This window comes from Periplaneta americana, chromosome 11 (genome assembly GCF_040183065.1).
Source record: "Periplaneta americana isolate PAMFEO1 chromosome 11, P.americana_PAMFEO1_priV1, whole genome shotgun sequence".
Lineage (NCBI taxonomy): Eukaryota > Metazoa > Arthropoda > Insecta > Blattodea > Blattidae > Periplaneta > Periplaneta americana.
Window position 1 is genome coordinate 42,274,227 of NC_091127.1, and position 23,885 is coordinate 42,298,111.

General features: G+C 33.4%; 2 protein-coding genes across 4 annotated transcripts in view; one reads left to right on the forward strand and one right to left on the reverse strand.

Annotated features, from left to right (window-relative positions):
* The window catches only part of LOC138708965 (uncharacterized), a 267,711-nt gene that overhangs the window by 204,967 nt on the left and 38,859 nt on the right, over window positions 1-23,885 (reverse strand). The gene's annotated exons all lie outside the window — the stretch shown is intronic.
* Mitofilin (inner membrane mitochondrial protein mitofilin) overlaps window positions 1-23,885 on the forward strand; it is a 51,068-nt gene that overhangs the window by 8,762 nt on the left and 18,421 nt on the right. The window contains exons 5-9 of the mRNA XM_069839368.1: window positions 10,918-11,070; window positions 13,514-13,652; window positions 15,682-15,886; window positions 17,539-17,676; window positions 20,848-20,982. Coding sequence (XP_069695469.1) covers window positions 10,918-11,070; window positions 13,514-13,652; window positions 15,682-15,886; window positions 17,539-17,676; window positions 20,848-20,982 — 770 coding nt within the window. The remainder of the gene's footprint in view (window positions 1-10,917; window positions 11,071-13,513; window positions 13,653-15,681; window positions 15,887-17,538; window positions 17,677-20,847; window positions 20,983-23,885) is intronic.

Below are 23,885 nucleotides of genomic sequence, written 5' to 3' on the forward strand. Positions count from 1 at the left end.
AATAATAATAATAATAATAATAATAATAATAATCTATATTCATATATATACATAAAATTTGAACTGATAATGGAAATTATGGGAAAACGGCTGAACGGATTTTAATGAATAACCTGTCATTTTGAAGCTTGGCATCCAAGACAATAATAATAATAATAATAATAATAATAATAATCTATATTCATATATATACATAAAATTTGAACTGATAATGGAAATTATGGGAAAACGGCTGAACGGATTTTAATGAATAACCTGTCATTTTGAAGCTTGGCATCCAAGACAATAATAATAATAATAATAATAATAATAATAATAATCTATATTTATATATATACATAAAATTTGAACTGATAATGGAAATTATGGGAAAACGGCTGAACGGATTTTAATGAATAACCTGTCATTTTGAAGCTTGGCATCCAAGACAATAATAATAATAATAATAATAATAATAATAATCTATATTTATATATATACATAAAATTTGAACTGATAATGGAAATTATGGGAAAACGGCTGAACGGATTTTAATGAATAACCTGTCATTTTGAAGCTTGGCATCCAAGACAATAATAATAATAATAATAATAATAATAATAACAATAATAATAATAATAATAATAATAATAATCTATATTTATATATATACATAAAATTTGAACTGATAATGGAAATTATGGGAAAACGGCTGAACGGATTTTAATGAATAACCTGTCATTTTGAAGCTTGGCATCCAAGACAATAATAATAATAATAATAATAATTATAATAATAATAATAATAATAATAATCATCTATATTTATATATATACATACAATTTGAACTGATAATGGAAATTATGGGAAAACGGCTGAACGGATTTTAATGAATAACCTGTCATTTTGAAGCTTGGCATCCAAGACAATAATAATAATAATAATAATAATAATAATAATCTATATTTATATATATATATACATACAATTTGAACTGATAATGGAAATTATGGGAAAACGGCTGAACGGATTTTAATGAATAACCTGTCATTTTGAAGCTTGGCATCCAAGACAATAATAATAATAATAATAATAATAATAATAATAATAATAATAATAATAATCTATATTTATATATATATATATATACAATTTGAACTGATAATGGAAATTATGGGAAAACGGCTGAACGGATTTTAATGAATAACCTGTCATTTTGAAGCTTGGCATCCAAGACAATAATAATAATAATAATAATAATAATAATAATAATAATAATAATAATCTATATTTATATATATATATACATACAATTTGAACTGATAATGGAAATTATGGGAAAACGGCTGAACGGATTTTAATGAATAACCTGTCATTTTGAAGCTTGGCATCCAAGACAATAATAATAATAATAATAATAATAATAATAATAATAATAATAATAATAATCTATATTTATATATATACATAAAATTTGAACTGATAATGGAAATTATGGGAAAACGGCTGAACGGATTTTAATGAATAACCTGTCATTTTGAAGCTTGGCATCCAAGACAATAATAATAATAATAATAATAATAATAATAATAATAACAATAATAATAATAATAATAATAATAATAATCTATATTTATATATATACATAAAATTTGAACTGATAATGGAAATTATGGGAAAACGGCTGAACGGATTTTAATGAATAACCTGTCATTTTGAAGCTTGGCATCCAAGACAATAATAATAATAATAATAATAATAATAATAATAATAATAATAATAATAATCTATATTTATATATATACATAAAATTTGAACTGATAATGGAAATTATGGGAAAACGGCTGAACGGATTTTAATGAATAACCTGTCATTTTGAAGCTTGGCATCCAAGACAATAATAATAATAATAATAATAATAATAATAATAATAATAATCTATATTTATATATATACATAAAATTTGAACTGATAATGGAAATTATGGGAAAACGGCTGAACGGATTTTAATGAATAACCTGTCATTTTGAAGCTTGGCATCCAAGACAATAATAATAATAATAATAATAATAATAATCTATATTTATATATATACATAAAATTTGAACTGATAATGGAAATTATGGGAAAACGGCTGAACGGATTTTAATGAATAACCTGTCATTTTGAAGCTTGGCATCCAAGACAATAATAATAATAATAATAATAATAATAATAATAATCTATATTTATATATATATACATACAATTTGAACTGATAATGGAAATTATGGGAAAACGGCTGAACGGATTTTAATGAATAACCTGTCATTTTGAAGCTTGGCATCCAAGACAATAATAATAATAATAATAATAATAATAATAATAATAATAATAATGGAAATATGAATTAATGAGTATAACTTATGTGTTCTGGTACTTGTAGTGTAGGCCTAGTTATATAAGTAGGACGAGGTTAAGCAATAATAATCACAACAGAATTGAAAAAAAAAAAAAAAATCAGTCGGTTTTATTACAACTTAATTCATTTTTCTATATCTCTAATAAAATAATACATGAAAATAATAATAAAATGAATACAATCTAAAACACATCTACTGAAAGGAGTAGGCTTAATGATGATTTCTCTGGAAATTTCAGCAGACTAGGTACAGAACTTTAAACATCTAGTGTTCTTTCGATTAAATTGAAGCATTTCATTGTGAAATTTAATTATATAGTGCAATCTAACACTGACATATATCTTCAAAAGCAACAGTTTAGTTTCTTCACAAAACACTTGTGGAAAACCAGGTACATCGAGAAGAGTTTTAGCAATTAATGATCCACGTTTAAGTTTATGAGCACTGCCATAAAAATAATAGATATTTGATTTTCGCAATCCATAAGAAATTAATACACTTCATTATTATTACCTAAAACCACATTACTCTCTTAAGGGCATTCTAATTCAGTTAAGCAATTCTTTGAGAGTCTCTGGTGTTAACTAGGCCTATTTTGAACCTAAAACCTTAAACATCTCCTCCTTGTCCCATATTATTATTCCAGTTATTCTATTTTAGTTATTAACATTTATCACAACCGGTAACGAACATTTCGCAGTTTACACAACTTGTATTTACAAGCAACAATGCGAAATAGTACCGGCACAGTCTATTGTCCCTAGTACTCCTAGTAGCCAGCCGCTTGGAGTGCTGTAATGTCAAGAAATGCAAAAATTTACCTCAAGCTTCTGACTGTATGTACTAGACTGTGGTAGTAATGTATACCTTTGGTTTCTGTTTACGTTTTTGTGTGCATCTTATTTATATAATGTTACCGTATGTAGTTCATTCTCAGAACATCTTTCCTTTTTTCATTTTTATATATTCAGTGTCTGGAAATTTTGTGTGCGTGCATGCATGCATGCATCTGTGCTGTTGGGAATGGTTCGTGCTTCAGTGGGTTTTATGTTCTAACCCTTGAGAAGTGTTATTTTCAAGCATATACAGTAAAGAATGAAGTATAAAGATAAGCTGTAAAAATTATAAGAACTGCCCAGAAACTTCATTACAGTAACAACCTATTACACATTCTATCAGTATTTAAATGTATATAAACTTGGCTGGTAGATATTTTTTAGAATAGATGTAACATTTTAATGGTTGTTGTTTATATTATTATCGTCATTTATTATAAAAAGAAAAACCTAAATTCGTTGTGCTTATGTACATCTTTTTACAATCGTTATGACTTTGCTAGAATCGGAGCTATATTCATATGATCTGCAGTGCTTAAATAACACATTCAGAAAATTCCAAAATGTCATATGGGAAGCATACCGGCATAACAGGTTTGGTTGTGCATGATTAAATTGATGTGATAAACACATTTAGCTTTTTTTTCAGAACATTGAGAATGTTGGGTCTAGTGCTCATTACTCAGAGGTAATTAGTATGATTTCTATGGATCTATTCCACGAAAGTATGGAGTATGAATTTACATTTTGCAAATGTAAGTTCTTATGAAGTATGGATTTATATTTTCGTGTTCCAAAAATAATATAAAAGTCCTATATTTCATTAATAAATACGTTGTTGGTTTCTAGGTACTAGTTACAAGTGCTTCATAATTCATTAATTTATTTACGTCCCAGACAAAAGAAATTAAACATTTTTAGAATTTTTATGGAGTCATGAATAAAAATGCACTGTAGTTAGTATAGTTAATAATTGATGCCCAGTAGAGACTACAGTACTTTTCTTCTAGATGAAGTGTGTTTTGATGTTATGCATCCTGTTCAAAATTGAAATTATTTTTCCCTAAATTCACAGCAAATCATCAGTTTGACTACTGATACTGAGCCACATACTTAAATTGTAAATAAATTCTTAAAATTATAATAACATACGTATCATCTCCCTTTCATTTACAAGAAAAAATATATGAGAGATTAGTTACTGATAGTAATATTTTTGATGAAAGAAGTGTCACTTGTAAATAATAAATGCTTTTTTTCTGAGATTTTATGCAATTGTAAGGCGAATCCTCTGCCTCATCTCTCCAAATACTGTCGCATTATCACCAATTCCATCGACGCAAAATAATCTAGTAGTTGATACGTACTTAGTAGAGTACTTAGTAGAGTAAACACAAGAAGAGCTTGCCACGGAATTCTACCAGACACCGATCCAATTTTTCCCGGCCCCGGAACAATTTTTCCCTCAAAATTATTCAAATCAACTTTACAGGGAGTTATACCTGAAAGCTTGATTCGCATAATACACGTCACTGTTCGTTAACAGAAAGCCACAATTTAAGTCACACAGAGTTAGTGTGCACTCAACTTTGGTTGCTTGACAGCTGTCAGCCCACTTTGAGGTCTGTGGATATAGAAGGAAAAATTGGATTGGTGTCTGGTAGAGTTCCCGGGTAGCTCAGTTGGTAGAGCGTTGGTACGTTAAACCAAAGGTCTCGGGTTCGATACCCGGCCCCGGAACAATTTTTCCCTCAAAATGATTCATTTTCCATTTTCCTGTAACTTAATCTCTCTTAGCCCCAAATATTTTCTTAAGCACCTTATTATTGAATATCCTTAACCTTTGTTCCTGTTGATACAACTTCGTTAGTCAAAAACAAAAAAAAAAAATGTTGAGTAAGAAAGCATTAAAGAAGCTTTTTTGAAACACAGTTTTAATGAGTTGTATTATAAGCAGATTTATTTGTAAAGTGTTGCTCCATACTTTGTTGGAACGATGCCAGGCAAATACTAAATTTTGGTACTAACATTCTTCACATCATAGCTGCTGATTAACACTGAAAAAATAGTTGAACCATTAAGAAAGTAAATAAATGATAAAGCTAAAATTTTTTAATAATTTATTATAATACTCTGCTCTCTTAAATTGACTGACCATATTGGGAATTAAATCAATGGCTTTTCCAAAACACTGTATGAAATGTTTCATATAAAACAATTTTTATCTCAAGCAAAAATGAGCAAAATTATATTAAACTTTTTTGTTTGAAATATCTCAAGAATAACCCCCTGAAATTAATGACATTACTTAGAAGTAAGAAAATAAGAGAAAAATAGCATGTCGAAAAAAATGGTAATAGAAATAAAAAAAATACCAGTTCAGATGGAGCCATCACATTCAGAGGATACCAGTTAACCGCTTATCTAGGAAAATATTAAATTATAATTCAAAAGGAATCCAAAACATAGGAAGACCATTTCGCTGATCAGATTTTGTAGTCTCAGAATGGACATTGGTTGCCCAGAACTGCAAAGGAAAGAAGAAGAAAGACTTATGGTTCACTCCGTGTACTTACTTTCCCTGTACATTTGTCAAGTGGTTGTGGTAACTTAATGTGTTGATATGAAACTCTTATTGTAGATATCCTTAGTTCGAGATACGTTTAGTTTACTTTTTTTTTTTTTCCTTCCTACATTATTTATATTTACTCTATTTCCAACTAAAGATTGAAGTAGACGTAAACAAAACCGAAATGTATTACTCCACAATCGCAAGCTAGCTACCAAAGCAGCCACCAGGGTGCATTATTTTCGGCAAGTGAGCACGCAGGGCAGCCACCGTCTGATATATTGCAGACATTTCAACACATTCATTGAACTAACCCGTAAAATGCTCACAGAGGGTTAATATTTATTATTTCTCTACTGGGAATAGTGGATTTTCTTTTTCTGTAGATTCGTGATTAAATGTTATTCTTTGAAGAGTGGAGAATTTCTTTAATTCTACAGAAATTTATTTGAGATTGGCAACACTGAATCTCGCACTGTGTTATACCAGCTGTGCTGATGTGCTCTGTGAAACTGCAAGTCACCTTGGGAGGGATTTAATGCCTATTACGCATGCGCGTTGCCATAATACACGTTACAATGATTTAACACGCATTGTCTGAAAGTACTAATATAAACATGTTGTTTAAATCGTACGAAAGTGTTCTTATAAGCATGTTTAATTCACTCGTATTATACATTTTATTATTTTAGAAGGAACTATTTTAATGTGAGGAAGAAGATGATAAGCATGAGTTTGGAGGCGTTGTGCGTCCAATAGCCAATCAGGAACCATTAAGCCACGTGTATTTATTTACATTTACTTCAATCTTTAGCTGGAAAGAGAGTAGAATTAATGCTATAGTATATTAAAGAATATATTTTTCTTATGTGTAAGTATTAGAGGAAGTGAGGTATTGCTTCATTCCTTAAAGTAGAGCCTTACTGAAAATGATACGTCTCTTAATATTATTCACTTGGGGGAAATCATTGAACTTTCATTGACTACTGGTGAGAAAAGAAGCAATATCTCTTTTACTGCAGCTACTTGATGGAGACACTGGTAGTAGAAAGATACAGTCGAGCCGTTCTTATTTCCGGCAGCAAATCACACGACAGTTTCTGGTCAGCTGACACGCTGCTTCGCTGGCAGTGGTTGTCGTCAAGGTTATGCAGACGACATACCGCTTCCCGCTCACGGTGGATGTTACTGTGTTGTCAAGTCTACCCTTGTACTCTTAACGAAGTTTTAGCACATGTCTAGTCTTAAACATCGAAATAAAAATTATTTCCTACGATAAATAATTAGTAATATGTGAATACATAATATTATATATTATTGTTATTGTTGATACCAGCATCCCAGGACACAGAAGACTTACCATGTTGTGCTATAATTGGTTTTTCCGACCATTTGAAATAACGATTTTCGTAAATACAGAAACAATATTGGAAATTACTAAAATGGGAGAAAGCTGTAAAATATAATAAATAAACAATTTTTTTATGTGAATGAATAACTAAAACCACACAACCTGTAAATTAAGTAAAATATGTTAGTATTAGAAATTTTGTCATGATAAGTTATTGCTACATAAAAAAATTACACAAAGAACCTTGCCTACCGGTATTGTTCAATTTAGAAGTGCTACGCCTAGATCGCTACAATCATTGTTGATTCCCGCTGCCACCATAGTTCTCCGTTTATTTTCTTCTTTGCCGGATTGTCCGTACGTCTCTGTCGTTATTTGAAAAACCGTACACTTGTTCACACCACACGCATCAGCTGTTCTTTGCACCACTTGCATTAAAGGCAATAAACTACCCTTATTTTCACGTTCATTTTCGAAATAATCTCTAACGCTAAGAATCATTTCTCTGCTTCGCGAATTGCTGGTCTTCCGACTCCTCCGCGGCATTATGATGCTCAAAACTTAGCGATAACACAGCACTAACAACAATAACACTGCACTACCGACTGATTGTTCGACAACCAGCTATTAGAACTGCGTTCGTTCTCTATTGGCTTGACAGAGATTTAGCAACACCGCTATTGCCTACCTTCGTCGCGCCAAAAGTCGAGAAGGCGTGGCTATGCCGGAAATAAGAACGGCTCGACTGTAGGTGCATGAAGTAAAAAGCTGGAAGACTGCAACTTCTGCACGAATGCCTCCTGCCTACCATTAATTTAGAGAAGATAGGAGACCAGCTGTGCTGGACACTCTATTTTTAGGTCAAAACTTGTTCACAAATATCTTTAAATGGTTATAGTGTGTTCATAATTATTAATACGGTGATACATATCTACTTGAACTCCCTCTGAACTTTTTTATATCTTTTTCAGCAACTCAAGATATAAAAGAACTGAACATTTCGCAACTATTGTATGGGTTTTGATCTGTTGTATTTGCAGACCTTAACAGTAATATTAATGTTGCATGTTGTTATTAACTTTGCTTTGGATGTGGTGGATGTATGTTCAGCATGTGTATTGCTCTGTGTCCATGACGTTTAGCACCAAGACCTGTGTTTACTGAAATTGCTGATCAGTCTGAATGTCCTGAGAAAGCATGGAAAGAAATCCGAGTTTTTCCAGATAAAGGAAAGAATGATGATCCTGAACTTGGTAAGATTAGGTATAAAATTTGTGCTGTATACATATATTTGGATGCTTTATTTGTATAATGCAATGCTTAGAAGAATCCATAAAAGTTTGTAGAACAGAAATTATTGTTTACTAATGGCTGGAACTTGACTGTTCGTCATTCACCCATATTAAGCCAACTGTGTAGGGTAGGTGAGGGTAATTGTAAACAGGAGATAATTATAAACAAATGCTGTGAGAAATACAGAACTATCAATATAAAAATTTTAATTCGGGGGAATATTTAAATTAACATGTTGGCTAAGCTACAAAGCAGTTTGGCACCAAATAGGAGTAACTGCTTAGTTGTGAACGAATGTTTTGTAAGAGACTACAAAAAAAAAGTTGAGAAAGAATTTTGCTTCACCTTCATTTTTGGCATTGTAAGTAAATGTACAGTGCTATTTTTTTAAGAATATGTTTTTTTATAAGTAATGCATAGTAGTTAACATTTATTACAATGGTTTTGAGATCTCCCATAACCTCAGTTCATTAAATTATGACGTGTTTACATTTGCGCCATAGTTTGAATTGCTTGGGGGTAATTGTAAACATGTTTTACTATGGTTACATTTCGTACTTTTCAGTAATCAAAATGCCAATAAATTATATTAGAAAGAGACTCCCACCGAACTACACTGTAGAGGATTTAGAGAGGGTTGTCACAGATGTGAAAAATAGTAATTACAGTTGTCGTTGAAGCTCAGGAGAGGTACTGATTTCCTGTATCATCATATATCATAGGTTAAAGGGACGAAATGTACTAGTGACCAAAATTGGAGTTGGAAGGAGTGCAGTTCTTGCTTCTGAAACAGAACCAAAAATGTTCAGTGTCTGATAGGCTGTGCGAAAATTGGTGTTTACAGTTACTCCCCTCTGAAAGGGGTAAATGTAAACTAGCAATTAAAGGATGAAAAAAAAGTCAACCTTATTATTTTAAACCCATTTTCAGGGAAAAGAAAGATCTAAAAATAACACAATGTTTCTTTGCATGCTTACTGTTACTGAGGGTTGTGTGATGTTGAAATATATTTGAAATCCGTGAAAAGTGTTTACAATTACCCTGGTCTATCCTATACCAATTTACACAGAGTCATCATATAGGACAGATAGCTGTATATGTATGTCTGTGTGTATAAAATTATTATAAGTGCTTGCTTTGATGTCTTTGATATTTCTTAACTGAGCCTTTCTTTGCCTGCATGCTTTATTGATAAGTGAGTTTTGAGCAAGCTGTATAAATTAAACTGACTAAACTGTTGATACTCTGTCGTTTTTGTTTATATGTTTATTCCTTTTGCTTTTATTCTTTCTCCCTTTCTTCTTTCTCTCCTTCTGTAATTTATTTATTCCTTTCATTTTCATAAGTTTTGATTGTTTTTTTTTTCTTTTTTCCGCCTCTCTTCTTTATTCTTTCTTTCTTCCCTTGTCTTTATTCTTTTCTTCTTTCCGCTAAACTGGAGAATTAGCACGGTAGCTTTGAACCGTGCTGTTACGGTTATGACCAAATTTAACTAAACACACAATGTTGCCAACATAAGAACATGACTTTGGTCTGTGGTGTCGTTAGAAGGAGAAATTTGTTTTTTTTTTCTCTCTACCCCCTTTGTTCCGAACATTACTGAGAGATAGCACCACTGTTACTCTCATCTATTTCAACAATTTTCCCTGGACCACCAATTTGTTTGGACGACATTTCTACATAGAATATTAAGACAGATCTTACAAGCAATCTCCAATTACTAACACTATGGTCATCAAAATTGTGTGTCCATTTTATCTCGAACTAAAATCTCTCTCGCATTTTCTTTTATTTCATCATGGCCGAATGGGTTTATCCCTTCGGTATCGATGTTTCTAGTTGGTCATGGCCTTTATGACAGTTTTTGTTTCGTAATATTGATAAACAATAATATAATTAAAGCGGTGAATAATTTCATGGTCCCTAAAAGTTTTTTTTCGTAAAAGGCTAGGTATTTTTTCTAGACCACAAATAAAACTGCACTGCGGTCATAATTACGTACTTAACACTTTGGCAAATATTAACCGGAAATTTACTTTCTATTATTTAAATGATATTCCATGAAACACACCCTTTTTCCCTTTATTTCGTTGTCATAACCTACTTCAAAATCTTATTACACATGCATTTTCTTTTAGTGCATTCAAAACATCGTCGTTGTACTGCATAAATCTTGTACTTGACTAATGGAGTGATTTATTTAAGAATATAGCCGCGAATTTTACTACCACCATTCCGATTGTCTTTTGTTTGACCCGGCTCAGTATGGCCTGATGACTAGTGGCCAACGAGTAACGTCGATTATCGACATTGCTCTACTGTGCGTATTATCCAGTTGTTGCCTTCTTTCTTTCTTTATTTCTTTCTTTTCTTGTCTTCATATTATTCCTTAATCTAGAGATAAACTGTTTAATAAACAAGCGTAATATTTTGAAAATGAGTGCTTACGTTTTTAGTATTGTGAATTATTGTATCTTTCAATTTCAGTGGCCCAAATCGACAAGCCTGCACCAGAGGAGAAAGAACTAAAAAAACTTCCGGAAACACACCCGAAAAACCTAGCTGATCTTGAGAGTAAAATATCAACGTTAGCAATAGCAACTGTAGCAGCATATGGTGATGCTACAAATGCAATAAAAGGTTAGTTATGTTTAAATTAATGAAGCACGTGGTAAGGAGTTGCTTCAACATGCCTCTGAAATAGCCTGACTACACAATTAAGGTGGGTTTGCCTTGTTGATCTTTATTTTTTAATCACATTCTAGGAGAAGTGCACATTTTTTCTTGTTTATTCTGAGGAACATATTAGGTAATGATTTTAATTTTTTTTCTTCTCCCCCCTCCCCCCACCATTATAATAGCTACAATTATTAATGTTGTTATTATATATTAATATATATATATATGTTGTTGTTGTTTTCTAATGCCAGGCATTTGACAATGAAGTCATTTGACCTCTTGCACTCCAATATTTTTCAAAGATATTATCATGACCAGCCACTGAAGCACAGATTTTGAGATGTTCCGAATCCATTTCTTGAATTATACTACCAGCATTCCATTGTAAGATGTTTAGTTGATTCTGTACCATTAAAGTAGTCCCCGCCCGGAGATCCGATTGGGGGACTATTTTACCTCCGGATAATTTTACCTTAATGGTACTCATTTCATATTGGAGTGAAAAATGGCAAGTTGTAGCCGATTTAAATGAACACCATATTTTAACGTTTTGGTGGCTACTTCATTCACACACAATCCCCAGAATGTCTAGAGGACCACACCTGCTGTTGGTCGACGGGTCCATTGGACCTAGCTGGGAGATCTTGTTGATCACCAGCTTCCCTCCTTAAGCCACTGGAGGACGATTTTAGTGCCATAGCAGGTCAGCACTAGGAACAGAAAAGTAGAAAGAGGAGGAAGGAAAGGGAAATGAACCCCTAGGCCTCGAATGCTCTAATGCCGTCAGGGTCGAAGAAAGTAAGAGTTCAGTCAGAGGACTGGATAGGAAAGGGTAAAGAGGGAATTAGGTATTGGTTAGAGGAAAATTATGCCAAATTCAGTCATTAACTCATCAAGCTGACCAGTGCTAATTGATGAGTAGCCCCTCCCTTTGGTTCAGCTTGTAAAATTATGCTTACTAACAGCTGCACCACGGGAAGGTAGGGATGGGACATTGGGTATTTGTCCAGGTTGGCTCCTTAAAGCCTTCAATGGGAAGGATTAATGGCTCTCCCCCCTGTATCCGACAGATACCCTTTTGCTCTTTTGCAAAGTCCTACTTGATGGTTTGTCATGTTGAAGAAAATTTGAAACATTTTAAGTAGTGAGGATCTGCCACCAAAGCTGTGATCACACTAAATGCAACTACTCTAATACTCCACCGAACTGAAAATATTTTGATGTAACTGAACAAAGTATTGACCAATTATCGCAGTTTGAAGGTATGGTTTAATTTTTAGGAGCAAATAAAAGCCAGCAGTAAAAAATAACCGACTTCTTCTTCTTCTCTCTCTCTCTCTCTCTCTCTCTTTTTTTTTTTTTTTTTGTAAAATTATATTTTATTAAATTAAAGCTATTTCAGATGTTATTAAATGCCAATTCAGTTATACGTTTTTCTTACGTGTTTTTTCTTCAGACCTCCATAAGAACTTGCTATACAGATAGTTCTCTCATGAAATCAAACCCCAACATTGTGTAGGAATATCAAGTAAACTTTTTTCTTTCTACATACCACTTGGATGAAGACGAACCCATTTTGATGGCGAGATGGAGGGCAATCAATAGAGCACTAAAACTACTCTTCCATCACATTAAATTAAAAAAAAAAAATGCAGTCATCTTCAGCAATTTCCAAATCACCTACTTCCACTTGCAAAAGAGTAAAAGGAATTCATCACTCCATCAAACTACTCCAGTCTCTCCAGAAACACATCTACTACACAATAGATGGCTTTTGGAAGGAAATGGGAAAGCAGATTGTCTGGCAAGAAAGGCTGAAAAATGCAACAAGGAGATATCATTTCACACATCAAAATTGTTAGTACAGAATATTTGCGAAGACCTACTTATTATCATGAATAACAAGAAATCGATATCTGACTTTCCATGCATAATGTGGCCCGCCGAAGTGGTGTGCAGTTTGAAAATGGGTCACAGTCCTGCCATCTATCCGCAGTATGCTGAACCCGAATCACGCAAAATGAAGTGGGTAGGCGTTAGACACACACACACACACACACACACTTGAAATTTCATCACTAAATGCAGAAAAACGTTAAAGGGAGGTCACATAAAATCAGGGTTCTTCTGTACATGGTATTTCTGTTGCTACTGCTCGGGAGTTTTGAGGTAAGATTTTGATGAAGTCTGTTTCTTCACTGGAGATAGTCCATTTCTAAAATCCTCTCAAGTGAAAGAAATGCTGTAAACAGATAGACTAACAGGCAGCAAGGTCAAAAGCTACATTTTGTATAACAAGTTTTAAATTGTGTAATGAAAAAATAGAGTGTCTTCTATTTGAAGATATTTGATTTGTAATCTATTTAAAATATTTTATTAAAGATGCAATTATATTATTTTTCAGATTACAGCAAAAATATCTATGCTATCATTGACAGTTCAGTGCAGAATTTGGATCCGGATGTTTGGGAAAAATTAAAGAAACTAATTGAAAGGAAAGATGAAGCTGTAGTAAAGGCTGAAAAAAATGCAAAAGAAGCTCTGTAAGTGTTATACTTGGAATAATTTCTTTAATGGAAACATTACAATTTTGGCTATGTATAATTTTATTAACTTTGTTACATCTGTAGAAAAACCAGATGTAATCTTTATTACTTGTGCAATATAATGATTTCTGTATCATATTGTAACGTGAAAACTTACTCCAATTAAAAGTGACGGAGGTTTTAAATCAAAAGTTCTTATTTTTAATTGTGAGTTAAATTTATTTTCCAATTGAACTAATATAACAAAAATCTGATGATTGTTATTATTACTACTACTACTACTACTACTACTACTACTACTACTGCTACTACTACTATTATTATTATTATTATTATTATATTATTATTATTATTATTATTATTATTATTATTATTATTATTATTATTATTATTATTATTATTATAAAACCTCGATAACCTGAACTACTTGGGACCCAAACCTGTTGATTAGACTAAGTATCCAAAATTCTGTTTCTGAATATATTACTTTACTGTATATTTATATTTTTCCAATATATCGCATATAATTTTTATATTTTGACTTAACATTCTCTAGTGCTTATTAAACAGTATGGTAACTAATTATTTGTTATTTCTTCAAAATAATTTTTAAAATGTATATCCAAACATCATGGTGTGACAATGTCACATGGTTGTTTTCATTATGCTGGAAATGCTGTTATTTTGTTGTTGTTGTTTTCTAATGCCAGGCGTTTGACAATAAAGTCATTTGACCTCTTGCACTCCAATATTTTTCAAAGATATTATCATGACCAGCCACTGAAGCACAGATTTTGAGGTGTTCCGAATCCATTTCTTGGTTTGAGTTGCACAATGGACAGTTAGGGGACTGATATATTCCAATTCTATGCAGGTGTTTGGCCAAACAATCATGGCCTGTTGCCAATCTAAATGCAGCTACAGACGATTTTCGTGGTAAATCGGGAATTAACTGTGGATTTTGATGCAGAGAGTTCCATTTTTTCCCATGGGATTGTGTTATCAAATTTTGTTTGTTGAAGTCTAAGTATGTAGATTTAATAAATCTCTTCACAGAGTAATACGTAGATTTAGTAACAGGTCTGTAAGTAGCAGTGCTGCCCTTCTTTGCTAAAGCATCCACATTCTCGTTTTCCAGGATTCCACAGTGGGATGGTATCCATTGGAATACAATTCTTTTATTGAGTGATATTAATTGAGAGAGCATTTTAGTTATTTCTGCTGTTTGAGATGAAGGTGTGTGTTTAGAGACGATTGATAGAATAGCTGCTTTGGAGTCTGACAATATAACTGCATTTTTAAATTTACTGATGTGGCATAGAAGGTTCCTGAGACTTTCACCTATTGCATTGATTTCTCCATCGAAACTACTTGTTCCATTTCCAAGAGATCTATAAAGTGAGAAGAGACAGCACGTAACATCTGCACCGGCACCTTGTTCTCTGGAGATCAAGGATCCGTCAGTGTATAAATGAAGCCAGTTTTGTGGAGGGTATCTAATATTAATTGTCTCTAAAGACAATTGTTTTAGTATTTCAGTGTTTACTTCTGATTTCAGTACTTCTTTTGTTAAATTTAGATTATATTCCATATTTAATAGAGTTAAAGGGTTTGGTTTAATTTGTAAGTTTTCTTTTAAATTCGGGATATTGATTTTCTGTTTTAATTCTTGAACAATGGATATGAAACTTTTTTGAGTTTTCAATCTACAGAGAGGACTGTATGAATGCTGTTATTTTGTACTTCTGGGCATCTTTCCTTATTGGCTTCCCTTCCCTTCTTTCCACATTTACCATTCTGTACCTGAGTCTTAGTGGTTCAACCAGAAATTTGAACCTATCACTCCTCTGACATTGTAAGAAGCAGTTAGGTGTCATTTGAAATCGAATAGAGTATTGTAACCTTCTGCACTTTGATCATAAATTTTGTAGAATTAATAAAATTGTAGATGTTTGAGATTTTGATGGTGATGGTAAAAGACTCTGCATTGATTGATTGAGTAATGGCTTGGGAATTCTTATTTCAGACAAAACATTGAGAAGATGAAGAACATACTGAAAGGAGGATTAGATAATGTCTCTGGTGAGATTTTGGAAAAGGCAAATAGGAATGTTGAAAGAATAATGACTGCCGTTACTGAGGCAAAGGAAGAATTGGATGAGGCAAGAAGAAATGCACGAGTCACAGAACAGTATTGGGATAAAGTGGAACAGGCCAGAAAATTTTTTGAGGTGGGTTTTATATTAATGTAATAACCCCTACCTGTATGTTTCCTGGAAGTGTATGGGCGTGTATTAAAACTAGAAAATAAATAATTACTTAGGTAAAGGAGTTCAGCGAAATTAAGACATTTCAAAGCTTATGTCCTGTATATAAGATAATAAAAGTGGAATGAAGAAACAGGTTAATGCAGTGACTGACGACACACTTTACTGAATGCCCACAATATTGCGACACACTTATTTGTTTTTAATAATAATAATACTTACTTACTGGCTTTTAAGGAACCCGGAGGTTCATTGCCACTCTCACATAAGCCCGCCATTGGTCCCTTCCTGAGCAAGATTAATCCAGTCTCTATCATTATATCCCACCTCCCTCAAATCCATTTTAATATTATCTTCCCACCTACGTCTCGGCCTCCCCAAAGGTTTTTCCCCTCCGGCCTCCCAACTAACACTCTATATGCATTTCTGGATCCGCTCATATGTGCTACATGCCCTGCCCATCTCAAACATCTGGATTTAATATTCCTAATTATGTCAAGTGAAGAGTACAATGCGTGCAGTTCTGTGTTGTGTAACTTTCTCCATACTCCTGTAACTTCATCCCCCTTAGCCCCAAATATTTTCCTAAGCACCTTATTCTCAAACACCCTTAACCTATGTTCCTCTCTCAAAGTGAGAGTCCAAATTTCACAACCATAAAGAATAACCGGTAATATAACTGTTTTATAAATTCTAACTTTCAGATTTTTTGGCAGCAGACTGGATGATAAAAGCTTCTCAGCCGAATAATAACAGGCATTTTCCATATTTATTGTGTGTTTAATTTCCTCCCTAGTATCATTTATATTTGTTACTGTTGCTCCCAGGTATTTGAATTTTTCCACCTCTTCAAAGGATAAATTTCCAATTTTTATATTTCCATTTCGTACAATATTCTCGTCACGAGACATAATCATATACTTTGTCTTTTCGGGATTTACTTCCAAACCGATCGCTTTACTTGCTTCAAGTAAAATCCCCGTATTTTCTCTAATCGTTTGTGGATTTTCTCCTAACATATTCACGTCATCCGCATAGACAAGCAGCTGATGTAACCCGTTCAATTCCAAATCCTCTCTGTTATCCTGGACTTTCCTAATGGCATACTCTAGAGCAAAGTTAAAAAGTAAAGGTGATAGTGCATCTCCTTGCTTTAGCCCACTACAGTTAGTCTTGTCCCCCTTCTTAAAGATAGGTACGATTATGGACTCCTTCCATTGTTGTGGTACAATTTCCTTTTCCCAAATAGCGAGTACAAGCTTATAAATTTCGTTAGATAATGCACTTCCACCCTCTTGTATTAATTCTGCTGGAATTTGATCGATACCTGGAAACATAATTTTCAGATTTTCTATCGCAATTTCGACTTCAGAAAGTGTGGGTTCGGGTATAAATGGTATAAATAATTTACTAGACTTATAAAATTAAATAGAAGCATGTCTGGTTGTGATGACTGGTGAGAAGCGCAAAATTTTTCTATCCTTGAGTATTACAGTAATTGTTCATCTGACCCATTGGATGGTTAGATGTCAACAACATGTGTATGGGTATGCAGTGTATACTTGTTGATAATATAATGTTGATTGAAGAAAATTAATGATTTCCTTTTGTTACAGCAAGAGTTGCAGTTATTATTCCCTGGAATTAAACTTTCAGAAAAACAGTTGAGGATTGATGAGGGAGAACTGGATTTATTCCTTTTGCATGCAGTCTCGACAGTGTTGTATTATCAGAAAGAGCTGAAAAAACTAGAAGTAAGTTAGCCTACATGATTTGGATTGTAAGCTTTTATTTCCATAAGTTCAAATATATGAGAGGGACACAGTAGTGTCTCTGTTAAGGCACAATGCTGCAAGTCGGAAGGTCGCAGGTTCGATTCCTTATGAGGTCATGGATTTTTCCATTGATCTAATCATTCCAACTGCACTATATCCCTGAGGTCACTTAGCCTCTAACAGAAATGAGTACTAGGGGCATTTTTTTTTTAGGGTAAAGGAGTGGGCACGTAGGACTAACATCCCTACTGCTATTAAATACCGATTGTCTTAACCTCTCACCACCTTCTGGGCCAATTTGGCCTGTTATGGGGTTGACTTTATTTTCCGAATATACGAGAAAATTATGAACTGAAAAGCTTGAGTTTTGAGTTGAGTTTGAGTTCAATGAAGAAATCACATTCTGTTATATATGATTTGTTAGATATTATGTGATACAATAATCTGCTGTATTTAATACACTATGGTACTCTTTGATCTCTTGAGAAAAATTGTTCCTGAAGGAGACCTTTGTAATTTTTTGTCACTGATTAGTAGTGTATGTGTGTAATATATACTGCTTGCATGTAATACATTTCTGCAACTTTTAATACACACGTCTTTTGGAAATTTTTTTTTTTTTCAGGGTTTTAAATTAGTTTTACATAAATATTTAGTTCTGCATATTTAGTTTCCATGTGCAGATATCCATTGTCAAACATGTTAATTCTTTGTTTGTACGACTTTGGCCAGATTTCCTTCTGTATGTTGATTTGTCTTTAGTAGTAGGATATGTCTATTTCTGTTTTAAAGTTCGTAATAATTTTTGTTTTATATAGTAAACATATTTTTAACGAAACAATGGGGGACTATTTTTTTTCCTTAAATCAGGTTTTTCTGGGAGTTTCCTTATAATATGAGCAAAAAAGAGCTGAAAATAAAAATTAAAACACCTTTAGGCCATTTAACTACAGTATACTCTTAATACTCATTAAATTACTGTTATCAAACATAGATTAACAATAAACTTTAGCAAATATAATTTATTTTCATAGAATCACAATAACGTTTTTTTATGTACGTACTGTAATGGAATTTAAAATTTTTATGTGCAAACACATTGTCGCAGTTGTAGATTTAATTACATTTACAGTATAATTTTTATATGAATACACAATGGCATATTTTAAGCAGCTAAATTTTAATTGATAAACTCCAGTTCATGTGTATCAAAGTACTAAGAATAATCTACAAAATTAAAGCAAAAAAGAAACAGTGCTTTGACATTAAGTAAAGACATACAACTGAAAAGGACGTGTTTGTACAATTGATGTAATAAAATAACCATCATATACCGATCTTCATTAAAAAAAGTCTTAAAATTTAGTCTGCTTAGAGCTATGTGTGTATAAACATAACATCACAACCTGATTATTTTCTGTTTACTAAAGATTGGTGTATGAATATTTACAACCATTCTATCCCTGAATAACTTACTTTTTATTACGTGTATCCAGCTTCTAAGCCGATGGCACGGTGTTTCTTGTAGATAAACTCTGTTTGGTGCTCAGCTGTTATTGTTTAAAACAGTAGCTAAGCAAGTATATAGTCTTTTCACATCTGGTAGTGGAGAAGGGCAGTCAGTCAGAATGTATGGACTATTCCATATGAAATCGATCAGTAAAAAACCTCGCATTTTTTTAATACTCTAATTTTTTCCTTATTTATACAAGGTGCTGAGGACAGTGCATTTTAAAAAATATACTATCGAAAGTCAAATGGTTTTCGTACTATTAAGCGACAAATTTAGCGTATTTTATAAAAACAAGCCTCTTTCAGCGCTCAGAACTCTGGAACCATTTACTGCAGAACATTGAATGGGAGCTCATTTTGAAGCTGACATTTGGTAGGTTATGATAAGAAGTAATCCTTATTTTTATTGTATACAGAGAGACAGATAATCTGATTTTACTTACTTTTAGGCTTTTTGACCATTTGTAAAAATGTAAAAAAAAATATTGAGAAAAAACCTTGCATTTTTAAGAGGGATTCGGCATTGTTTGCTTAGTGTCACGGCAATAAGTTTTGGGGGTATTAAATAAATTATTTTCACACGCCTAGACTTGAAAGGCGCAACACAGCACACACTGGCCAAGAGATGAAGATAAGCGAGCACTGAGCGTCATTTTACTCCTGTGTTTTTGAAAACCTATGATAAAGCTAGCCCAGCTATGCGCTACTAGACGAAACATCACGTGTTTATGTCTCCTGGCCTTGCTTGCCTAGGCTAGCTCCCGCTTCACAGTCAGCTGGTTAGCTCACGCGCGTACTATTTATTTTCTTTATTTGGTTTTTCAGTATTTTCTTATTAACGTTGCACCAGTAAAAAATACGTGTTTATTTGTACTTTCAATGCGAAATCTTAACCATATATTTTAAAAATATTTTTTTCGTGGGCAAAGGCGTCTTAGTGAAGAAAAATCTAAATTTCTCCATTTCCATAAAAAGTAAGAAAAACCGTTCACATGTCAATATAAACTTTAATTTCTCAGGATCAAAATAAACCATGATTTTAATCATTGGGTGAAAGGGTTTTGGAGCCACAACAGTTTAAAGTTGCTAATTTTGTGAAAATACGATACATTTAAATACTTTTAATTTAAACATTATGAAGTTCTGATGCCTCAAACTTTGCACAAAGCATTGTATCACAGTTGTCAACGGACAGAAAAAGTTTCATTGTATTTAAAAAATTGCAAGGTAAATTTTCTCTGTATTTCGGTCGATTTGAGATGGAATAGCCCATATTGGAAGGTTTTTTTTTTGTTGCTAACATATTAAACATTCAGGTTGCTAGCATATTAAACATTCAGGAGATGAGATGAGTTGAAATTGATGTAGATGGGTCACAATTTAGCCCAGCATAGCTTTTGCTCCAATTTTTTGTATTGCCCTGGGTATGCCTTGAATGTTGAAACTTCTGGATGTTTTATTTTCTCCTTGTGCTTATTCTCTGTTGAATAAGAAATAAATATTAAATTTGCAAACAAATACAACAATAAATCAAGTTTGTCTTATATTCTTTTATTTCAGTTATGAGTTACATAAACAGCAATTCTTGTATTTATCTATTGCATATGAAATTTTTCCTCATGTTTTTGTTTCTTGCAGACCATTACAGATGCCCGCATAAGAAAAGCATTGGACAAAGTAGGCCCTGGCAGTGAAGCTGAAGTAATTCTGGCCAAGATTACTGCTGAGCTTGAGAAAGAGCGCAGAGCTTTGGAGTCTGAATTCCAGAAAAAAGTAAGTGTTTGTGACAAATATAAACTTTGTATTGATAGACTGCATTGCCTAATGTAGTGTAAATCTAGTGTATTAAATAATAGCAATATGCGTTACAAGAGCTGTATGTTGAAGTTTTGATGTTCGAGGAAAATTTTGAAAAAGCGAAATGTATTTGAGCTTTTTTAATTTCCGAGAATTGAAAGAAAACATACTGCTCGTGTATCGTACATTATTTTGTGCGAAGATCGTTTATTACATACCTGAAGGAGGAATTTCTAATTAGTTGCAATGAAATCTCCATCTTGGTTTCTGTTCAATGACGGCAAATTTGCAAAAAAAAAAAAAAAATCTATCTTCAACATTGTTGCTTTAAAATTTTTCTGTGTTTACTATACTCCAGCAGGCTGTGATATACGTCTGTCTTTTTTCCCCCCAGTCTGAGTCTGGAATCTTGTTGATTTTTTCACGGCTTCCTTAATGTTACTTGCATCACGAATGCAGTAATTTTAGTGGATTTGTAGAGTTTACTTAATTTTTGCAAATATTTAAAAACAATAATTAGCATTGCAATTTAGGTGAAATTGCAGTAGTAAGTTTCCAATGTATAATTATTACTATATTGAACGTCTCTAAAAATAATATGTTAAAAGCCTAAAGCAGCAAAATCAGTATGTCACTTAAGCTGTAAGAAGTGGGAAATTGTTATGTGTGTTAGGTTGGGAATACTGAATGTGGAATTTCAGACTTTCCGCAGATTGGTTTTGTGCGGAAACCAAGCAAATACGCACGATCTCGCACAAATAAATTTGAAAATTCGAAAAAAAAAAAATCTGATTACTAGACCAGTCTGCGGAAAGATAATTGGTCTAGGCCAGCCATGCCCAGGTGGGGCAGATCTAGCCTTCAATCGAGGTGCAACAGTGATGTAGAATTTCAGAATACCATGCAGGCACATGCATAAAAAATATTCTATGTCATTGTCCTACCTCGATTGAAGGCTAGAGTTGCCCTGGCTGAACATGCCTGATCTAGACCTAAAAAGAAGTATCTGAACACTTGTAAACAACCACCATTCACAACCAACAATAATTGTACTGAACTGAAGGCATTTATGACATTTGGCTTGGTGTTAACAGCTTGCACCTCCACTCCATTCACTTTCGTCAGCTGCCACTACTGTTTCTCGCACATTCGACCGTGAGCGTAAAGGTATTTTGTGTTGGAGTGGCGTCACGTTATTTTTAAATAATTCTTGATTGTGATAAACAAAAATATCCATGTGACGATTATGCAGATGTCCTGATCAGTTTGTCTATAAAATAAGGGTGCAACCACCATTATGTGTGTCCACACCTGTGGAGTAACGGTCAGCGCGTCTGGCCGTGAAACCAGGTGGCCCGGGTTCGAATCCCGGTCGGGGCAAGTTACCTGGTTGAGGTTTTTTCCGGGGTTTTCCCTCAACCCAATACGAGCAAATGCTGGGTAACTTTCGGTGTTGGACCCCGGGTTCATTTCACTGGCATTATCACCATCATATCATTCAGACACTAAATAACCTACTGCGTGTTCAGTTCAAAGTGTGTCATGGCTCGCTGTATACCGTCATGTGGCTAGCCGATGAGCCTAGAGAATTCAATCTTCCTGCACTTCCGCAGAGGTGTATTACCTAAATGTGAGAGAAGTTGCCTAGCAAGTACGGCGTTCATTCTGAAGTATGCAGAGTCCGTGGATACCCACGGACTCTGGAAGTACGTACCGATACATGCGGTAACGCCGGTAGTGGCAGGAATGTGAACTGTTTGGAAACACGTACTGAGGTGAGTTTTTTTCTTACTGTCGGGATATGGCGAGAGGGTTAAAACGATTACTTACATATTTGTTGACATTAACTTGGACGGTCAACATGGACACGGAGCATTTGATTTGTGTTGTGGAATGTTGCAGTATGCAACGGATGATAACAAATACCCTGTGTACGACTTGCCCGCGCAAAGCACAATTCGAAAGAGGTTATGATAGCACACAGACCGTACAGACCGCCATCTGTTGCTACGACGTTCAAGTTATACCGTACACGTTCTCAAGTTCAGATTGAACGCCTTGATTAATAGGCAACTTCTCTGACATAAAACCTGAAACTCGCTTCAAATCGCTGACTCACAACAGTGACGTCATGACACACTTTGAAATGAACACCCAGTAGATGTTGATACAGCGTCGTAAAATAACCCAATAAAATAAATAAAATAAAACCATTATGTGATGGTGATGATTATGCGATGAAATATGTTATTACCAATCAGGTGGTAAGATGCACGTACAAACTTAGCAACAAAAACTGGTCAAATGGCGATTTTGCCATACAGTAGTTCACAGCAATTTTCTCCACTTCAAAACTACAAATATCTAAAATCCGTAATTATTTTTGGGCAAATATGCACTGGAGTTTCTCTCCTATTGTGCCAAATAGAATCTGATTGTGTGTTGAAAATAATGGAAAATTGATTGTACCAATGCACCACAAAATTACATATCAGTATATAACTAAGTGAGGAAAAAGTATTGACAGTATATTAGGCTATCTTTGGATACCCCTGACATATACCCGACGCAAAAAGTTGATAGAATTTTTATGAGGGAGGAAGTTTCATTCTGAAAGCGGTAGTAGGAAAGATTATGTATTAATTGAAGGTATTTCAAAGGCAAAGAATCTCATTAAAATTGGAATGAATTTTATTGAAGGTTTTGTTTGAACAATTTTAATTGCAGATGCAGTTGATTGTGTAAACAATGTGAGCTCGGATGTTGTAATTCAAATACACCCCACGGATGCTTGTGCACTTGAATAAATAAGTACCTATGTTACTGAAATTACAGCAGTCTGAAAATTAAATGTCGTGGAATAATGCAAATTGAGAACG